We start from the raw sequence: 20,281 nt of genomic DNA on the forward strand, positions 1-20,281 counted from the left end.
ATCATCAGGCATCCGCACAACATGACCAGTCCAACGAAGTTGATGTTGAAGAATCATTGCTTCAACACTGGTGCATAGCTGCCAAGTTTCCCGCTGAAAAATGTGGGATCAGCAGCAGCACGGAACTGGAAGTTGCTTCTACGCATGTCTGGAGATGTGTAGAAGCAACTTCCGGTGCCACTCTGCCCGATTTTCGGTGCCCAGGCATGGGTGGAGCGGAACCGGAAGTCGCTTCTGCGCATAGAAGCAACTTCTGGTGCCGCGCAACCCATGTCTGGGCACCGGAAATAGGGCGGCACCGGTGTCGGCACCCAAAATGGAGCCTCCCCGGCAGGTAGGAAATCCGGGGGATTTACGGGATTTTTTCCAATCCGGGCTGCCAGCAGGAAACGGTTTAAAATACGGGGGTTTCCCACGAAAAACGGGAGACTTGGCATTTATGCACTGGTGATCTTTGCTTCTTCCAGTACACTGATATTAGTTTGCCTGTCTTCCCAAGTTATGTTTACAAATTTTTTGAGACACCGTTGATGGAATCTTTTGAGGAGTTGGAGATGGCGTTTATAAGTGGTCCATGTTTCACAAGCATATAGTAAGGTGAATAATATACAGTCCCTATTCTCACTGTGACTGAGCATGGTGACTTGTTTGGGACACAATGCCTCAGGGCCTTGCAAGGAGGGTAAGGCAGGCTGGGTAAATGATTACACTATTTCCTCATGAGAACCTGAATCAAAATGTACCCCATTCATATTTGTTTGCCCTTTTGTTCCTTGGGCTGTATCCAGACAGCAGGTGAAGGCTGAGTTACCTCCCGGAGGAAATTGTGCAAACAATTCTTTTATTTGCCTGCTTTTTTCCTGGAAGCAGCTAGGTCTATGTCAACTGTCTCGTCTTTGGAGGGAGGCTTGCCAACTGCTCCTCAGCCCCCGGAAGTTGTTCAGAGGGCATGTTTATCTGTGGGCGTTTTATACATTAAAAATAAAATAAATTCATGCCACTTCAAACTGGGTGTAGAGGTCTAACATTGCACAGCCCTTTTTGCCGCTGCCTTGCTCCCTACTGGCCTCTGTGACCATTGCGACTGCCCTTGGGTGAAGCACAGGCCGTGCTCGACTGAGAAACGGCACCGCAGAACTGTAAAATTGTGCAGCTGGAAGGGACCTAAAAGTTCATCCAGTCCAACCCCCTTCAGTTCAGGAATCGCAGCAGCTCAGGCAAGCTCTGCAGGCAAGCTTTGCTCTATGTGATAAGGAGAGGGAAGGTGTTGAGTGTTATGTATCCAGTGGTCTGTGTTTGCCTGAACGTGAGTCTGGACTACGGATTCTGAGCTCCTGTGTTCTGCTTCGACACATAATGTCCATAGAATCATAGAATCATAGAGTTGGAAGAGACCACAAGGGCCATCCAGTCCAACCCCCTGCCGAGCAGGACAATCACAGAACATTTCAGGATTTGGGCCTCTGCCATTGGCCCTTGAACTCTGAGTCGTGATTCGCAGCTTGGAAGTTTAGACAGCCAATCACGTTGGGGGTGGGAGTGGCCCAGGCTTTCAGGATTGTATATAAGCTGTTGCTTTGCCCCTGTTTCCAGGTAATGTAGTTCAATAAAGGTTCTTGCTGTTATCACTGTGTCTTGCCTTGTAGGAACCCACCTACAGCTGTTTCTGCTGTTCTCAAAGTCATAGTCTGGGAAATGCTCCCTGGGCTGTGGGGGGGGGGGCAAGGCAGGTGGAAAAGCCATTGCCTGATGACCAGCAGAAAGTATCTCCCCTCAGTTCCCCTTAGTAATTATCAATAGCTCTCTCCTCCACAAAACGTCTAATCTCTTCTGAAACTGCCTAGGTTAGTGACCCTCATCGCCTCCTGTGGGAGTGAGTTCCACAGATTACGTAACCAGCTCAGTATATACTCTCTAGAAGTGACCTATACTCCTCCATGGGATGGGGTAGAGGGAAGAGCAGATCCCAGTGGACTTTCTCAGCTAAACTCTGACGCTTACGCTTCCTTGCTTCAGTGTCCATCCTGGAAGAGGGCGAAAAGGCCCTCACAAAAGAGTCATTGAACACCTTAAGAGGAGAGCTGCTTCCGTACAACCTGTTTATTGAGCATTCACGTTCACTTTCTTGTGAGAAGACAATACTGTACAATGTTGAGTCAAGCAATGGTTGCCCCACATTTCCCGGTGTATTTCCTCACCACTTTCCTTACTGCAAATAGCCCAATTTCAGGGTGAGGTCAATTTCCTCGTTCCACTGTGCCAGATATTTGGAGAAATAGAGTGCTTGAAACGCATAAAAATGGGCTAGATGCACTGGGTTAAAGCTTACCAAAAGTCCAGAGGTAGCATTATTACTGTATCAATTTACAATGGAGTGGAAGGTTCGCAAGCTAGGAAGGACTTGCTCACAAATTTATTGACAGCTGCACGAGGCGAGGCTCCTTAAGGGGTCCCGGCCGCGGGATCACGTTCATCCAGTGCTTTACCAGCTGCACTGGCTCCCGGTGGAGTACAGGATCAGGTTTAAGGTGCTGGTTTTGACCTTTAAAGCCTTATGCGGCTTAGGACCCTCGTACCTACGAGACCGCCTCTCCCGGTATGACCCGCAGAGGACATTAAGGTCCACAAATAATAACATACTGGAGATCCCGAGTCACAAGGTGGTTAGGCTGGCCTCGACCAGGACCAGGGCCTTCTCAGTACTGGCCCCGACCTGGTGGAACGCTCTGTCTCATGAGACTAGGGTCCTGCAGGATTTGTCATCTTTTCGTAGGGCCTGCAAGACAGAGCTGTTCCGTTTGGCCTTTGGACTGACGCAGTCTGACCCCGGGGTTACCCTCCCCTAAGGTTTTATCTCATAATGGTTTTTATCTTATTTGTAGATTTTTAATTTTAAAATTGGATTTTAACATTGTATTAATCTGCATTTTAACTGAATTGTTTCTTTTATACTTGTGTTGATATTATTTGTTGTTAGCCGCCCTAAGCCCGGTCTTGACTGGGAAGGGCGGGGTATAAATAAAATTATTATTATTATTATTATTATTATTATTATTATTATTATTATTATAGCTAGGAAGCGGAAAGTGAATATAAAATGGAAGAATGATATAAAGAGGTGTGGGATTTGGCTACTATGAGAAATTAACATGTGCTTTTAAGGTAAGATGGGGCATATTCAGGATAAATTATTTTGCAGAAGGTATTTGTAGAATTTGGTACTGTTAAAACGGAAAGGGGTCAAACCATCGCAAGAGGTGCTGAAATTTTGGGAGGTTGGATAGTTACAATGGAATGGTCTCAGGGGTGGGGGGCGTACATTTTAATTTTTAAAAATTTATTATTATTGCTTTGTCAAAATAAAAAGTAGTAGTAGTAGTAATAATAATAATAATAATAATAATAATAATAATAATACAGTGGAACCTCGGTTGTCGAACATAATCCATTCTAGAAGACCATTCAACTTCTGAAATGTTGACCAACCAAAGACACAAAGGGCTGTCGGCAATTTTCATTGAGAAAATGGAAAAAACACGCTTTGGAAGCCGTTTGACTTCCGGGGCGCGTTTGAAAATGGAAGCAATTACTTCCGGGTTTTCGGCGTTCGGGTTCTGAAACGTTTGGCTCCCGAGATGCTTGAAAACTGAGCCTTTTGGTCTCTTCCAACTCTACAATTCCGTGAGAACCTGGCGCCAAATAAACCTTCTTCCTGGCACTTGGCGTTGCTTCCCAGCAGCCGGCTGAAATGCAGGCCATTGCCTTGCGTAGGAGACCCTGCTAGTGACCTCTTTACTCTGTTTGCTTGGCAAAGGCACCTTCTGTGGGCTGTTGCAGCTTCCCTTCTCCATTGCTCCAGCACAGTCCCAGCCCCCTGGCCTGTTATCTCCTCTGCCTTGCAAAGAGAGCCAGTATGAAGGTCGACGTGGGAGCAGCAGCAGCAGCAGCCAAGAGCCAGCCTCCACCACCACCACCTCGCTTGCCCACGGCTGAATGATGGGGAAGGGCCAGATCCTCGGAGGACCCAGCGCCTTTCTCCTCCTGCTGTTCCTTCTTCCGGGGGACACCTCGGCACCTAGCGCAGTACCGTAAGCCGCTTGCCTGGACACCTTCCCCTTCTCCTTCTCTCCTTGCCCTTTCCACAAACTAGTTGAAATAAAATTCGCTTAATTGTATAGATTAGAACCATGGAATTGTAGAGTTGGAAAGGGACCAAATTGTACCTTTTCTGTTTGGCGCTACTCTGCATGGTATTGCATTTCTATTATTTTGGAAAGGACATAAAAATATCATCTTATTTTTTTATTTATTTTTGAATATATCTATATTGTTTAAATTTTATACAACAGACACACTACATATATACATATTACACACCTACCAACATAAAATTCGCCTCATAATAACACAAATCTAAAGACAAACATAAAAACACATTGTTCTATAGTTTTCTAAATTATACTCTGTTTATCAAAATCTAAAAGAAAAACCTTCCAATTAAACTTGCTGTCTTTTATCTTTTTTCTTAATATTTTCGCAGTTTGTACAGTATATACGTTACATATTTCCATCCTTTAATCCTATATTTAACAATTTATTTAACAAGGTACAGTCTAGTTCTGCCAATGGAGTTTCTTTTACGTTATTGTTTTTCAAATATTCTTTGAAGGCTCCCCATTCCTTATTGACTACTTGTTTCATCTGACCTCTTATTCTACCTGTTGTTTTTGCCAGTTGCATGTATTCTACCATTAAAGACTGCCAGAAAATATCTGAGAAAATATTGCTCATGTATGGAACAGTTGCAGGCAGAATACTGATGGTGAGAAATTGGAAAAACAAAACAATACCCAATATAATGGACTGGCAGTCAAAAATATCATCTTAAACAAAACAACATGGGTTGTGGCCACCTGTAATAAACCATAGAAGGCAAGCCTTATGAGGAACGGTTGAAGGAGCTGGGTGGGAAAAGTGGAGACTGAGAGGAGAGACGCTAGCCCTCTTCAGATATCCTAAGCACTGTCACATGGAAGAAGGAACAGGCTTGTTTTCTCCTGCTCTGGAGGGTAGGACTCGAACCCATGGCTTCAAGTCACAAGAAAAGAGATTCCGACTCAACATTAGGAAGAACTTTCTGACAGCAAGAGGTGTTTGAGGTTTTTAAGCAGAGATTGGATGGCCATCTGTCATGGAGGCTTTATTTTTAAAAATAAATCAATCAATTTTTATTAGATTTTCACTTACAAATCAATCATATCAAACCAATTATTCCAAATTATACAAATATATATCTATTAAACCAAATATTATGCCAAATTATAAATTTTTTGCTTCCCCATGCTTCAAATTCTGAGGGTTCTGAATATCGATAATCGCTGCCATTCTAATCAAAGTTCCAAGTTCTTTACAGTCCTTTTAATCCAACATAGTCCAGATCTTTTCCAACAGTTCTAATAATATTGTTCTCTTCTGTCATGGAGGCTTTGGATGAGATTCTGTATTGCAGGGGGTTGGACTAGAGGACCCTCGGGGGTCCCTTCCAACTCTAAGATTCTAGAATTCTATGTCCTCATTCCCTGATTCCCCCGACTGGGTCCCCCTTTCCCCCCCAGGGAGTACTTGGTTCTGGTCCCCTTCATCATCCAAGCAGAGACCTCAGAGAAGATCTGTGTCCATTTGAGCCCCCGGAACGAGTCAGTGACGGTGCACATCACCCTGGGATTTCTAGCAGAGACTCGCACCAGCCATGTCGTGTCCAAGACGAATACATTCCAGTGCATCCCATTCCGGGTGAGTTTTTCTCGCTTGCCATTTTGTTTTCTGTTACTGATCAAGATGTCCGGGCATTTTTCCAAGGAAAAGCAGGATTGTTGTGCTCACAGAGGAAGCTGTCTTATCCCAAGTCAGGACACTGGCCTCTTCCAGCTCGGAACTGACTTGGCAGCAGCTCTCCAGGATTTTGGACTCCGTCCTCAGTAGGACCGTGCCCATCCTCACCGATCCCGATCCACCCCATGCCCTTGGACCTGAAACCTTCCAACCTGGCTGCCCTGCTCTCCGTCAACCCAAGGATTAGTACCTGTCCCTCTCTGAATCCAGTTCCAAATTAGCTGGGTGTCAAGGCTTCAGGAAAGCTATTTCTTCCTCAGCTGCAGCAAGAGCAGAGAAAACATGGCAGAGTCTTTTTTAAATGAATTTATTCATTCCTAAACCAGTGTGGTGTAGTGGTTAAGAATGGTAGACTTGTAATCTGGGGAACCGGGTTCACGTCTCCGCTCCTCCACATGCAGCTGCTGGGTGACCTTGGGCTAGTCACACTTCTCTGAAGTCTCTCAGCCTCACTCACCTCACAGAGTGTTTGTTTTGGGGGAGGAAGAGAAAGGAGATTGTTAGCCGCTTTGAGACTCCTTAGGGTAGTGATAAAGCGGGATATCAAATCCAAATTCTTATTATTATTTATACCCTGCCCACTCTGGGCGGCTTTCAACAGAAAAATAAAATAATCGATTAAACATTTAAAGCCTCCCTAAACAGGGCTGCCTTCAGTTGTCTTCTAAAAATCTGGTAGCTGTTTATCTCCTTGACATCTGATGGGAGGGCATTCCACAGGGCGGGTGCCACCACCGAGAAGGCCCTCTGCCTGGTTCCCTGCAACTTGGCTTCTCGCAACAAGGGAACCGCCAGAAGGCCCTTGGTACTGGACCTCAGTGTCCGGGCAGAAGGATGGAGATGCTCCATCAGGTATACTGGACCGAGGCCGTTTAGGGCTTTAAAGGTCAGCAACAACACTTTGAACTGTGCTCGGAAACATACTGGGAGCCAATGTAGATCTTTCTTCTCTAAGGCTGCTGCCTTCCCGCGTCCCCCTCTTCTTCAAGGTCCCCAAATGGAGTAACTTTCCCGGTACCTCTGAGGCCACCTTGGAGGTGGAGGTGGAGGTGGGGATGCTGACATTACACAGCCGGAAACAGGTGCTGGTCAGGAACCCGGAGAGCCTGGTCTTCGTCCAGACAGACAAGCCCATTTACAAGCCAGGACAGGAAGGTAAGTGAGGGGCAGCAGTGGCGGCAGTGAGAGTGGGAGAATCCCCTACAGATCACGCTTCCCCTTTCCAAATACAGTCACACCGCGGTTTAAGTACGCTTCGGTTTGAGTACTTTCAGTTTAAGTACTCCGCGGACCCATCAGGAACGGATCAATCCACTTTCTATTACTTTCAATGGGAAAGTTTGTTTCAGGTTAAGTACGGACTTCCAGTACCAATTACACTCATACTTCGGGTTAAGTACGCTTCAGTTTAAGTATTCCACGGACCTGTCTGGAACGGATTAATCCACTTTCCATTACTTTCAATGGGAAAGTTCGCTTCAGGTTAAGTATGCTTCAGTTTAAGTACTCCGCGGACCATCTGGAACGGATTAATCCACTTTCCATTCCTTTCAATGGGAAAGTTCACTTCAGGTTAAGTGCGCTTCAGGTTAAGAACAGACTTCCAGAACCAATTGTGTACTTAAACCGAGGTACCACTGTACTTTTTATTTAGTGGACCCTTCTTGCTGTGGGAATTTTGAAGAAAATAGGAGAAGCTGATGGATTCGTTAGAATCATTTAAGTTAAGCAATCCAGTCTGGATTGTTCCTGGTAAATTTCCCCCTATATTTTCCTCTTAAAATAATAATAACACGACAGTCTTCTTTAAAAGTAAGAGCAAGGTTTACTTACATTCAGTTCACAGCGGTAATCTGAAGGCAGGCTTTATCTTGTGCTTACAGTTAGTTAGTTTAAAGACTGTCTCAAGGCAAATCTTTAAAAAGGTAGTATAAACACTGACAACTGGGAAACACTGGCCTGCGAGCGCTCCAGTTGGAGAACAGCCTTTACCAAAGGTGTCATGGTCTTTGAAGAAACTCGATCTCAGGACGCAAGGGAGAAACGTTCTAAGAGGAAGGCACGCTGGGCAAATCCACACCGTGATCAACTCCCACCTGGAATCCAATGTCCCCACTGTGGAAGGACATGTGGATCCAGAATTGGCCTCCACAGTCACTTACGGACCCATTGTTAAAATCCTGTTTATGGAAGACAATCTTACTCGGCTACGAGTGATCGCCAAAGAAGAATTTGTAGAGAAAAGAAGTCCTCAGACTCAGACTTTCCATCTTGTGGCTTCCAACCTCTGTAAGGATGAGCCATGTGCTGGCTAAGAGCCAGAAGAGAGGGAGAGAGCAAAGAGCAAAAGAGGAAGGTGGTTGAGTGGCTAGCCCTTTTTTAGGGTCTGCTAGGGTCATGCCCATCCAACTGGTCACACACAGGGGGAGGAGGCTCCAGAGCAGGTATGACAGGAAGTCCTCCCTGTCTGGATCAACATTCCCCTGTGTGTCCACTCTAGGCAGCAGGAAATGTTGTGTTTGACTGCTTCAGTGATGATACATCCCACACTTGCCAGGGCATCAGCTGCCAAACATTCCTCTTTTGACCAGAGATTGGGGGGGTGGGGTTGAACCGAGGACTGTCTCCATGTGCTCTGCTCCTGAGCCAGGACACACAGAGTAGCAGAGTCACATGGAAATCCTTCCCCTCCTTCTTCCAGAGAGCCAGTGTGGTGTAGTGGTTAAGAGCGGTAGACTTGTAATCTGGGGAACCGGGTTCACGTCTCCGCTCCTCCACATGCAGCTGCTGGGTGACCTTGGGCTAGTCACACTTCTTTGAAGTCTCTCAGCCCCACCCACCTCACAGGGTGTCTGTTGTGGGGGAGGAGGGGAAAGGAGATTGTTAGCCGCTTTGAGACTCCTTCGGGTAGTGATAAAGCGGGATATCAAATCCAAACTCTTCTTCTTCTTCTTCTTCCTTTCACAGTTCGGTTCCGCATCATCTCTGTGGACGAAGGTTTCCGACCCTTGAACGAGACGGTGAGTTTCGTCATCACGTGCGCCATGTTGGTCTCTGGAACATTTGGTAAACCTGCAGACTTTTTGGGCCTACAAAGAGGGATGGGAGACTTTGCCCTTAAGTTAGTTAAATGAACAAAACAAACAAACAAACAAACATGGCACCCCCCATATCCACACCTCTGTTTCTGATGTTCAGGCTGCAAGTGCTGTTCTTCATAAAGCTCGAAACAGCAGCATGCATGCGCATGAGGGGGTGGGGACTAGCAGTTTATGAGGAATTTCAAGGTTTGGAGAAGTATATTAAATCTCCAAGAACGGCATCCAAAGGTTGGGAGGAGGAGTGGCTGTTGTTATGGAACATTGCGTGTTTCCATTGGAAGGACTTTTGTGATGCAAGGATGCTTGGGCTTATTTCCACCTCTCCTCTCCACCCATCTCACACGCACCCCTTCTGTAGGGTCCTTGCCAGAACCAGGCCTGGCGACATCAGGGCTGGAGGGTAGAGATTGCTTGATTAGAACAACAACATACCCCAGGGGGGCATTTTACTCTTCCCCAGTTGGGGAGAGCAAGACCTTCTCTACAGGACTTGCCCACCTGACTGGAATGTACATGCTTTGACCTGTGGCCTTTGTTTCTTTTAAGCACCATGCTATTTTTATTGACGAGTTGTTTTATTTGTTGTTTGGCGAGGAAAAATGAGTACAAGTAGGAGAATTCCTTGATGCAAAGATCCAGGTTAGGAGCAAGTACTCTTTGATGAGGGAACCCCTGCAGAGATTTAAAATCACAACACAATTCCAGGCGTGGAAATATAAGCTGTTAGAGCTTTAACATAACATATGCCCTTCTAAGTTCTGTCCAAAGTTTCCCAGCTCCCCTAGTGCAGAAAAAGACAACACTTTTGGTAATTTAAAAATGGTTTACTTACAAACTCTTCAAAGGTCAGCTTCATGTGTTTTTCCATACAGCTTTCAGAAAACATAGACAGTTTTGTTTTTATATATGTTGGAAGCTGCCCAGAGTGGCTGGGGCAACTCAGTCAGATGGGCGGGGTACAAATAATAAAATTATTATTATTATTACAGGCTACTTCCAAAGTGATGAAAATTCCTAAATTATTTGTATAGGAACACAAGGATGGCTTTGTTTTTTGTTTTTTAAAAAAGTCATGCAGTGTGAGCTTGGAGCAACCAGCTCACACCTTTTTACAGGCCAGGATTCACATGGTAGACTCAAGGAAACATTAGGCATAGCTGCCAAGTTTTCCCTTTTCTCGCGAGGAAGCCTATTCAGCATAAGGGAATTTCCCTTTAAAAAGGGGATATCTTGGCAGCTATGCATTAGGACAGAAAGACTTCCTCCCAAACTGAAGTGGAGTAACTTAGCTAGGCCTTGCAGGACAGTTTACTCTATGACATTAACCCCTTCGTGCATAAATTAGACTTCAGCTGGGTATCCTGCATTATTAAGTGTTGCATAAACCGCTCTGGGGCCATTATGGTGAGGGAGCTTAGAGATATTGGAAACAAACAAATCAAGGTGGGAGCAGGTTTGTGTGGTGCTGGGAGGGGTAACATGCTGTCTTTGAAACCCCCCTCTTTTTTTTACTCCACAGTTTCCTTTGGTTTACATCCAGGTAAGTGTCTAATTCCCCGCCTCCGGTCACCTCTCATCATCACACCAGAGTGGCTATTACATTAACCCACACAGACCACCTTTCCTAATATTCAGAGGCTGCTTCATTCCATAGCTTCCCCATAAGCCGCTCACATCTCATGAGGGTTTTAATTTTGCCATCCCTAACAAGTGTTATGTGCCTACATTCATCCCTTCCTGCAACCCCTTTGTGGGGTTCTTCAAAAGAAAAACTGAGGCAGCAGTTTTGGGGGGACCATTAAGTGTGGCTGAAAAGACTATTTGGCCCATGAGGGAAATGGCTAGGACCTTCTCCTGTGCTTCCCCTACATCATCAAAATTATCATCATCATCATTTTTAAAAAAATATTTCACTCATCCAAGCAGCCTGTCGACACCCTCGGAGGTCACAGATTGGAACTGAACCCACACAACTTGGCTAGAAAGGACTCTAGCACCCTCCCGCCCTGGCCCTGTTCCCACGGTGGAGTCTACCCCTTTCCAAATCTGAGCGACTTTGCAAAATCATTGCAGGAGATCTTGGGGTCCTTACCAGGCTCCAATGGTGAAGGTGGTTCCGTTAGATTGTGAACCTCCTCAAAGAGTTCCCTGCTACTGTTTCCTGCAGATGCATTAACACCCCATAACAGATTTATGAGACTAAAACATGGAACCATGATGGATATTGTTAGTGCTTTTGATGGAACTGTTTTAGCGTGTATTTTAAATTATGTGTGGCTTTTGGAATTGATTTTATACTTTGATTTTATCCTTGCAAACTGCTTAGAAGACATTAGAAGAGCATCTTTTCCTGCCCACTTTCCCCTCTCCCAGGGAATTAATTAGTTTTCATGGCTCCTCAAATAGACCTCAGTCTGTTTCCATCCTTGGTTAGCAATGCCCCCACCCCCTTAAGAGTGTTTAAACTTTCATCTAGATATCAAAAGCCCAGGAAGCCTTTGCAGGAGCCACAGGTTTTCTTGACCTCTGATATGGCTCAACATGGCCCCACTTGGGGCCAGCTGCAGCTTAGACACTGTCCCTGCTTTCATCCTGAGCGGTGTCATGCGTGGAGCATCCGGCTCCCTGCTCAGTAACTTCACAGATAATAATTAATGAGCACTTTATATTTTATAGTCTTTTTTATTCAGGCATCGGGTTGTAAGCAAAAATCCACATCCCTCCCCAAGGAGAGCAGTTGGCTACTCTAAATCTTCTCCCTTCTGTCTTCCGCAATAGGCGCCAACGGGAAGTTCCTCCTCCTCCTCCTCCTCCTCCTCCTCCTCCTCCTCCTCCTCCTCCTCCTCCTCCTCCTCCTCCTCCTCTCTGCATCCTTTGTTCTCTAATATGTTTGGATCTCCTAGTTCATGGGGAGGGAGGGTCCCCTACACTCTCTAATGGCGTCTCTGCTATCTGTTCCCTCCCTTCTGTTTCTCTGGTCGTTATCTTGTAGCTAGGTAACTCCTGCCGAAGCTGCTCTGTATTTCTCCCTGCTTCTACGCCCGTTGGAAACAAGGGAGGGGGCGAATCTCCCCCCTCTAGCTCCTCTTCTGAGGAAAGCTGATCTGCCTGCGAATGCACTCCCCCACACTCTGCTTCAGACCATTCCCTGACAAGCGGCTTCTTCCGTGACCCCCTCTTCTCTTGTGGCTCCCAGGACCCCAAGAGGAACCGCTTGCTGCAGTGGACCAACGTGGAGCAGGCAACGGGCCTGGCTCAGCTCTCTTTTCCACTTTCCTCTGAGCCCCCGCAAGGCACCTACAAAGTGGTGGTGCAGAAAGCCTCTGGGAACAAGGCAGAACGTTTATTTGAGGTGAAGGAATACGGTGAGGAAGGAAGGAGAGGAACCACTTGGTGTGGGGAACTTGGTGTCAAGGACAGCATGTGGAAGGGGTATTTTCTTGCACACTGGCAGCACTGCTCAGGAATTCTGGTTTGGGGGCTTCCCTGGAAACCTAATGGGAAAACAAGATCTATTGTGGGGTATAATGTGCACGCATTTGCCTCCTTTCTATGCTCAGACTGATTATGTTGTTTTTATGCCTGTGTTCCTTTCCTTCTTACAGTGCTGCCCAAGTACGAAGTTTTGGTGAAGGCACCCAAGGAGATAACATTTGAGGCTGAAGAACTAGAAGTGACCGTCTGTGGCCTGTAAGTGAGAGCAGCCCCTATGAAACGTATGTGTGGCAAAAGCTGTCATTTTCATATTCCCTATACAGTTGTACCTTGGTTCACGGACGCCTTGCCACTTGAATGTTTTGACTCCCAAACGCCGCAAACCCAGAAGTAAGCGTTCCTGTTTGCGAACGTTCTTTGGAACCCGAACGTCTGACATGGCTTCTGTGGCTTATGATTGGCTGTTTCCTGCAGCAAATCTGAAGCCGCACCTTGGTTTCTGAACGTTTTGGAAGTCAAATGGACTTCCAGAACAGATTCCATTCAACTTCCAAGGTACCACTGTATATTGATGTCATCTTTCAAGCGATGCTGTGGCTGTTTCCTGACTACAGGTACACGTATGGGAAGCCTGTCGCTGGGCAGGTGAAGATCCGTGTTTGCCGGAAATATAATCCACGCGGAGGCTGGCATTATTACAGTCCCAGAGGGGGCTGTTACGGAGAAGCATCAGAAGGAATATGTGAAGAGTTCAGTGGAGAGGTGAGACCCAAAGAGGAAGCTGAAAATGAAGTGTAAAACACTGTCGGGGAGTCGGGGGGGGGGCACGCGGTCCTCCAGGGTGACCTGTTATAATTGGGCATTCATCCTGATTTACTCAAGGGGAGTCCCAAGGCTCTGGGAGAAACCCCAGAACAGAATTCAGCAGGAGAAGAGAGAAACAAGCCAAAATGATTGAAATGGTGGATATGGCTGCAGGAATATATATTTGCTCATTTTGTTGGTGCCTGTTGTCTCTTCAAAAACCTGAAGAACATTTGATCCTTTTGTCCAGAAAGTATCTGGGGGGGGGCTACTTGCCCATCTGGGGGGATTTAAAAAAAATAAAAGCAAATGTCCTAGTTTTTGGGGGGTTGTTATTATTATTATATTATTATTATTATTATTATTATTAATTTTTCTTGCACTGGCAGCTCTGGCCCTGGTTTTCTATCTGCCGTGGGCTGCTTGGTGATGGTGGAGAGCTGGGGAGAGAGCGAGTGATCGTCAACTTTTTTGGCGATTGCCAAGGAAAGCTCAACAAATGTCTGGATTTTTCCTCTTGAAATATTGCCAGCCTGGTATAAATGGACAGATATAAATGAATGAGTGTGCCTAGATCAGTGGCTATTGTGTGAACCTGACTGTCTTGACTTCAAACACCTTGTTTTGTGAAATGAAGCAATTCTCATTGGTAGCTGCTACAACTCTCTGTCTTCCGGTGCAGGCGAATGGGCTTGGCTGCCTCTCTCAGGTAGTGAAAATGAAGGTTTTTCATCTGAAGCGGGAGGGATATGCGATGAACCTCAAGGTGGAAGGCAAGATTGCAGAGGAAGGCACAGGTATTTTATTTTATTCATTATTTCATTAAGCAAAGCAGAAGCGGGCAATGGGAGCTCGCTTACTCACCTTCCCTTTTTCTTTTTCTGCTGTATCTCATATACGGATACCCTTTACAAATAATAAATATTTATAAAAATGAAAGTATTCTCCACCTGTGAGTTCCATCATTATTGAGAATAAAGGTTCCATATAGACCAGACATTTGTACATGCAAATGGCACTGGCCATGTGCCTCAATATTTGCATAAGAAAATCGTGCCGCATGTTAAAAAGAAATCCAGAAAGAAATGATTCATTCACCTTTGAGCAGTCCCACCATGTGTGCTTATATGTACCTACCTCTCTTTGACTATCTGGCAGGCGTGGAATTGACAGGCATGGCTTCCACCATGATCACTACGACTCTCAGCACAATCACCTTTGAGAAGGTGGACTCTTACTACAAGTCTGGGATCCCCTTTACTGGGCAGGTAAGGCAGGCTGAGAGATCCCCATTGTGCATGACCCCACAGTTAATGTTTGTTTTAAATGTTCCCCGTATGCACTGGCAGGGCCGGCCCTACGGCCAGGCTGGGTGGCGCAGGGCACCATGGCGCCGGCCCGCTAGGGGGGTGCCGCGAGCTGCGCCCTCCCGCTGGCTGGCCGGTCCGCCGCACAGCTGCGCCCACGGCAACCGCGCTGTGCCTGCCAGCCTGTCGTGCAGCAGCACCTGTGGCAGCCGCGCTGCGCCCGCCGCGCTGGGAAACGGGGTGGGGGCGGGGCGCCAGAGTGATCCGTCGCACCACGGCGCTAGGGGCGCTTAAGACGGCCCTGCACACTGGAACAGGAGGATGGGCCAGGGTGGTTAGCAATTCATCCCCCACCCCTCATCTCCATCTGAGATGCCACCTCTGGAATCCTGATGCTATTTGTGTGTCCTCAACCTTCATCTCCATCTCCACCCACCTGGACTTATGGAACTGCCCCTACAGACAGTCATCTCCCTCAGAGGCGGAGCAAAGTGGGTGCAGTCCGCCCTGGGTGTCATTCCCGAGGGGGTGACATTGCTGTGCCGCCCCCCGGGATCCTCACCGTGGGCAGCGCACCCCTGGGACGCTCGCCTTTCCCCCCTGGGATGCTCGCCCCACCCCCTGGGACGTTCACCTCACCCCCGTGGGTAGCTAGGGACCCACCCCCTGGGTGCACGCCACTCCGGGTGCCCGAGCTGCTAGCTCCACCACTGATCTCCCTCCCAATTCATCGTAAGACCAAACTGCTATATGTGTTGTTTTTGCCCTACTAGGTGAAGCTTGTGGATGCTGCCAAAGCGCCAATTGCCAATGAAACAATTCAGATTAGGGTACATCTAACTGGAACCAGCACCAACTACATAACAGATGACCAGGGGCGAGCCCAGTTTTCCATAGACACTGATAACTTCACAGGTCCTGAACTCAGTATCCTGGTGAGTGTTCAAGGGGATTCAGCACTAAATAAGTCAGATTTATACTTTGCAAGCACAAAACACGGGATATCATAGAATGATAAGAGTCTTAAAGTTGGAAGGGACCCAAGGGTCACCTAGTCCAACCCCCTGCAATGCAGGAATCTCAGCTAAAGCATCCATGACAGATGACCATCCAACCTCTCCAATATCAATTGGAGGTTGAAATTTTTAAAAATGCTTTGAGTTTCAGTTTCCTGTGGCTCCTACTTTTTTCTTTTCTCTTTCTCCTTCATCACCTTTTCTGGATTTGTCATTTCCCGTTAATTTCATTCTTGCTCTTTCCATTTCTGAATCCAGAATACACCTCCAGGAAATGTATTGGGACTAGAAAAACACCCCCAAGGGCTGGGACTGTGTATGTGACAGCAGAAATGGCTGTTGGGTTGATACGTTTGACTCTTATTTTCTCCTAAAGGTGTGTGTTGGTTGCTGGGCATGCAAATAGGTCTGAGATGAGTCTCGAGCTGGTGTAATATCACAAAGTTGATATCATACTCACCAAGGCACTGATGATTCCCTAATACAGGAACAACAAGGATTTATTTTCTCCAGGACCTGAGCACCTGCCATTTTCCTCTTTCTTTCTGTTTGCCAGGCATCTTATAAACCAAACTCTGCATGTGAACAGGGCTGGATCAGTCCCCATCACCAGGGTGCATCTCGTTCAGCGGGGCGTTTTTACTCACCAAGCCAAAGCTACCTCCACATTGAGCGTGTTCCTGGGACCTTAAGCTGTGGTCAAACTCAGACGCTCCGGGTCCATTATATTCTGAATCCAGCTGTCGTAAAAGAGCAGGAGATGGTCTTTTACTATTTGGTAAGCCTGGACAGAGTGGCCTTTCTTTGGTAGGGACTTGGAAATGGGCCTTCTCAGTAGCTGCCCTGTTTAGGGAAGTTTTTAATGTTTGATGTCTTATTGTATTTTTAATATTACATTGGAATTTGCCCACCGTGGCTGGGGAAACCCAGCCAGATGGGCGGGGTATAAATTAATTATTATTCCCTTCATAGAGAAGTTAGACTGGCTCCCTTGTTGTCTGTCTGCCAGCTGTTTTATTCTGACATGTCTTTGGTGTGTGTGTGTGTTTTTTTTTAAGGAAAGGACTTTAAATAGTGCTCATTCAAATCCATTTTCAGCTGCCAACTATGTTTGATTTCTAATTGCAAAGACAGGCTCAAGCAGGAGCGTAGCGAGCCGCTGCGACACCCGGGGCGGCAAATTGCCATGCGTTGTTACGCTCCCCGGCGACTCCAAAGCTGCATGCCTCCAGCACCAAGCTCCAGGTAGAAAGCCCACTCGGTGCGTCATGCCCGCTACACCGAGCAGGCTTTTTACCTGGAGCTTGGCACTGGAGGCGCACGGCCCAGCCCAACCCGCCACCGTTGAGTGGCATGTGAAACAGCCTCGTCTCGCCCCTCCCAGGGGCTAGGCGAGGCGAGGCTCCATTGGCTGCTTCACATGCCACTCAACAGTGGCAAATGGCGGCGCCGGGCGGCAACATTGGGGCCTCAGATCGGATGGGCCCGGCGGCCGTCGACAGTATAGGTGGGAGGGGGTGCCGAAGTGGAACTTCCCCAGGCCAGGCCCAGCCCTCAGCAGGCTCCACGACGCATGACCTTGGGGCCTCGGATGGCAGTTGTTGTAACAACAAAGTGGAACCCCCGCAAGTGGAACCCAGGGCGGCACGACCCCACCTCCCCCCATTGTCACGCCCCTGGGCTCAAGCATAATGGCAATTCATGTTGTACTACCAGGAGAGAGATTGTTTCTGGAAGCCACCAGCTCCCTGTGTGTAAGAACTACTGGCATATCAGTGTAACCAGATGTTTGCCTCCTCCATCCTCCTCCAGCTTGTAGGCAGCTGGGTGGTCACAGTGAGAGCAGGATACTGAGCCAAATGGGCCATTGGCCTGACCCAGCAGGCTGTTGTTATCTTATGTTTTTATTGGGAGTTTTCCGCTTTCCCTGCAGGTGATGTCTAAGGGGAACATTGTGCGATCAGGGACCCATGTGCTGCCTGTGGAGCACAGAGAAGGTAAGTGGCACCCCATTCCAATTTCCTCCCTTCATTCTTGGTGACCTTTCCCATTTTTTTATAAACCCAGATGATAATGAAAACCTACACCTTAGTACAATGCCACCACATATGCTGCCATGTGCCCTTGCGCTTCTTGCATGATATAGAATCATAGAGTTGGAAGAGACCACAAGGGCCATCCAGTCCAACCCCCTGCCAAGCAGGAAACACCATCAAAGCATTCCTGACAGATGGCTGTCAAGCCTCCACTTAAAGACCTCCAAAGAAGGAGACTCCACCACACTCCTTGGCAGCAAATTCCACTGCCGAACAGCTCTTACTGTCAGGAAGTTCTTCCTAATGTTTAGGTGGAATCTTCCCTCCTGCAGTTTGAATCCATTGCTCCGTGTCCGCTTCTCTGGAGCAGCAGAAAACAATCTTTCTCCCTCCTCTATATGACATCCTTTTATATATTTGAACATGGCTATCATATCACCCCTTAACCTTCTCTTCTCCAGGCTAAACAAAAAATAAATAAAAAATATTTACATAAACATACCCAGCTCCCTAAGCCATTCCTCATAAGGCATCATTTCCAGGCCTTTGACCATTTTGGTTGCCCTCTTCTAGACACGTTCCAGCTTGTCAGTATCCTTCTTGAACTGTGGTGCCCAGAGTCTCACCAGAACTCTTGATTCAGAGTTTCCTCAATTTTATACTCATAGACAATATAATGTTATACTCATGAATTGTAATCTTTCTCTTCCTCCCTCTCTTCCCCATTGGGAATTTTGTGTCAGTGCACTATGCCAATCGTTTTTTTTTTTGGGGGGGGGGGGTTCCCTTTTCAGTCAGCAGCGTCACCCAGAAAGTCTCCCACAATAAATTTCCTCAGTTCAGCTCACCTCACCCATTCCAGTTCTGCTTAAAGTACCGATGGAAGAATTAGCATTACAACTTATACAACTGCTGGCCTCAATAAAGTAAAACTGTGGACAGAGAATCATTCCTCATTCCTCATTCCTCCTCCCTGCTCTGCAGCCATCTGAGCAGAGCGGCGACCACCCCTCCTCCTTCAGAGCCTGTCTAATAGAGAAGTCTGTTGCTAAGGAAACCCTGTTGCTGGGGAAGACCTGTTGCTAGCAGAAAACTTGTTGCTAGGGGCAGATTTGTTGTTAGGGGCAAAACTATGCAAGGATCATTTCAAGTCTATTTTAGACTTACACGAACATTTCGTTATCTACCAGCCAAAGGGGTGTTTTCTCTGGACCTCTCCGTTGACATGGACACTGCTCCATTGACCCGTTTGCTTATCTACACGATTTTGCCCAGTGGAGAAGTAGTGGCCCATTCGGCAGATTTCACCGTGGAGAACTGCTTCGCAAACAAGGTAAGGTTGTGGGGACTCTCTGAGGCCCAGGGCAGACATGGCCCCGAGTCTGTCTATTCCCGCTCTGGCATAAACCTTTGCCAAAGTTGTCACTTGGTAGTCCGTAGAGCACCATTTTTTCCAGCTGGAATATTAACCAGCAGAATATTAACTTGTTGGCAGCTGAGGAGGGCAACCCAAGATGAGAAGACAAATCCCAGGAGGGATTATCCCTGTGCTGTCATGTAATAGAACGGACTCTTCAAACTCCCTTTTTTATCATAATTTTAATTAAATTTTCAATTACAATCCAATAATAGCCTCATTATAACAATACCAAATTGTAATTCAATAATAATAATAATAATAATAATAATAATAATAATAATAATATTTTTATTTATACCCCGCCCTCCCCAGTCAAAAACCGGGCTCAGGGCGGCTAACACCAACAGAATTAGAATAAAACATAAAAACAATTAATTAAAATACAGATTAAAATACAGTATTAAAATTTAAAGTGCAGCCTTATTTCAAGTAGGCCATAAATCCAAATAGCCATGAGGGAGGAAAACACAGGGGTCAGGCTGAGTCTAACCCAAAGGCCAGGCGGAACAGCTCTGTCTTGCAGGCCCTGCGGAAAGATGACAAATCCCGCAGGGCCCTGGTCTCCTGGGAAAGAGCGTTCCACCAGGTTGGGGCCAGTACTGAAAAGACCCTGGCTCTAGTAGAGGCCAATCTAGCCATCTTATGACTCGGGATCTCCAGAATATTATTATTTGTGGACCTTAAGGTCCTCCGCGGGGCATACCAGGAGAGGCGGTCCCATAGGGACGAGGGGATAATAATAATTATCCCCTTGTTGTTTAAGAAATTATCCATTGCTCTGTCCCGTGCTTCGTTGTTTTGCAGCTTTAACAACAGCTTCAAAAATCATTTCTTCCCAATAAATAACCTGTTTTCACAATTTTCTCAAATGCCCTTAATGCCTCCAGGTGAACCTGTGGTTCTCTGATGCTGAAGGCCTCCCTACCAGCAAAACTCACCTTCATCTTGCTGCCTCCAAAGGCTCCCTTTGTGCGGTCCATGCTGTGGATAAGAGTGTCTTTCTCTTGAAGCCTGAAGCTGAGATATCCCCTAAGACTGTGAGTCAAATCTGCCTTTGAAGCTGTCTTCATGTGTAACATTTCTGGAGCCACTTTTGCGCTCCCCTGCCGTAGGGTGTGCTGATGTCATGTACACGAGCCAGGTGGCATGTATGCCCGGCATGCTGACATCACATGGCCCTGGCCCCCTCAATCACAGGGGCAAGGCCATATATCTCCAAAATACTACCTTTGCCAAGGAAGCCAAACTGTGGATTATCGCTAGAACCTCT

The 20,281-nt window shown here is 46.8% G+C and overlaps 1 protein-coding gene across 2 annotated transcripts in view; it reads left to right on the forward strand.

Annotated features, from left to right (window-relative positions):
* Nucleotides 1–3,700: 3,700 nt before the first annotated feature.
* Nucleotides 3,701–20,281, forward strand: part of LOC118081112 (alpha-2-macroglobulin-like) — a 48,839-nt gene continuing 32,258 nt past the window's right edge. The window contains exons 1-15 of one of the 2 annotated variants that reach the window (XM_088663670.1): nt 3,701–4,088; nt 5,616–5,793; nt 6,848–7,047; nt 8,860–8,912; nt 10,513–10,533; nt 12,190–12,358; nt 12,599–12,683; nt 13,043–13,190; nt 13,915–14,029; nt 14,391–14,500; nt 15,313–15,474; nt 16,112–16,333; nt 17,489–17,552; nt 18,782–18,924; nt 19,899–20,048. In XM_088663670.1, the coding sequence (XP_088519796.1) occupies nt 5,750–5,793; nt 6,848–7,047; nt 8,860–8,912; nt 10,513–10,533; nt 12,190–12,358; nt 12,599–12,683; nt 13,043–13,190; nt 13,915–14,029; nt 14,391–14,500; nt 15,313–15,474; nt 16,112–16,333; nt 17,489–17,552; nt 18,782–18,924; nt 19,899–20,048 (1,686 nt within the window). In that variant the 5' untranslated portion in view covers nt 3,701–4,088; nt 5,616–5,749. The remainder of the gene's footprint in view (nt 4,089–5,615; nt 5,794–6,847; nt 7,048–8,859; nt 8,913–10,512; nt 10,534–12,189; nt 12,359–12,598; nt 12,684–13,042; nt 13,191–13,914; nt 14,030–14,390; nt 14,501–15,312; nt 15,475–16,111; nt 16,334–17,488; nt 17,553–18,781; nt 18,925–19,898; nt 20,049–20,281) is intronic. The other variant, XM_035107300.3, reaches the window with a different exon arrangement.

This window comes from Zootoca vivipara, chromosome 2 (assembly GCF_965207765.1).
Source record: "Zootoca vivipara chromosome 2, rZooViv2.hap1.1, whole genome shotgun sequence".
In the NCBI taxonomy this organism is placed as follows: domain Eukaryota; kingdom Metazoa; phylum Chordata; class Lepidosauria; order Squamata; family Lacertidae; genus Zootoca; species Zootoca vivipara.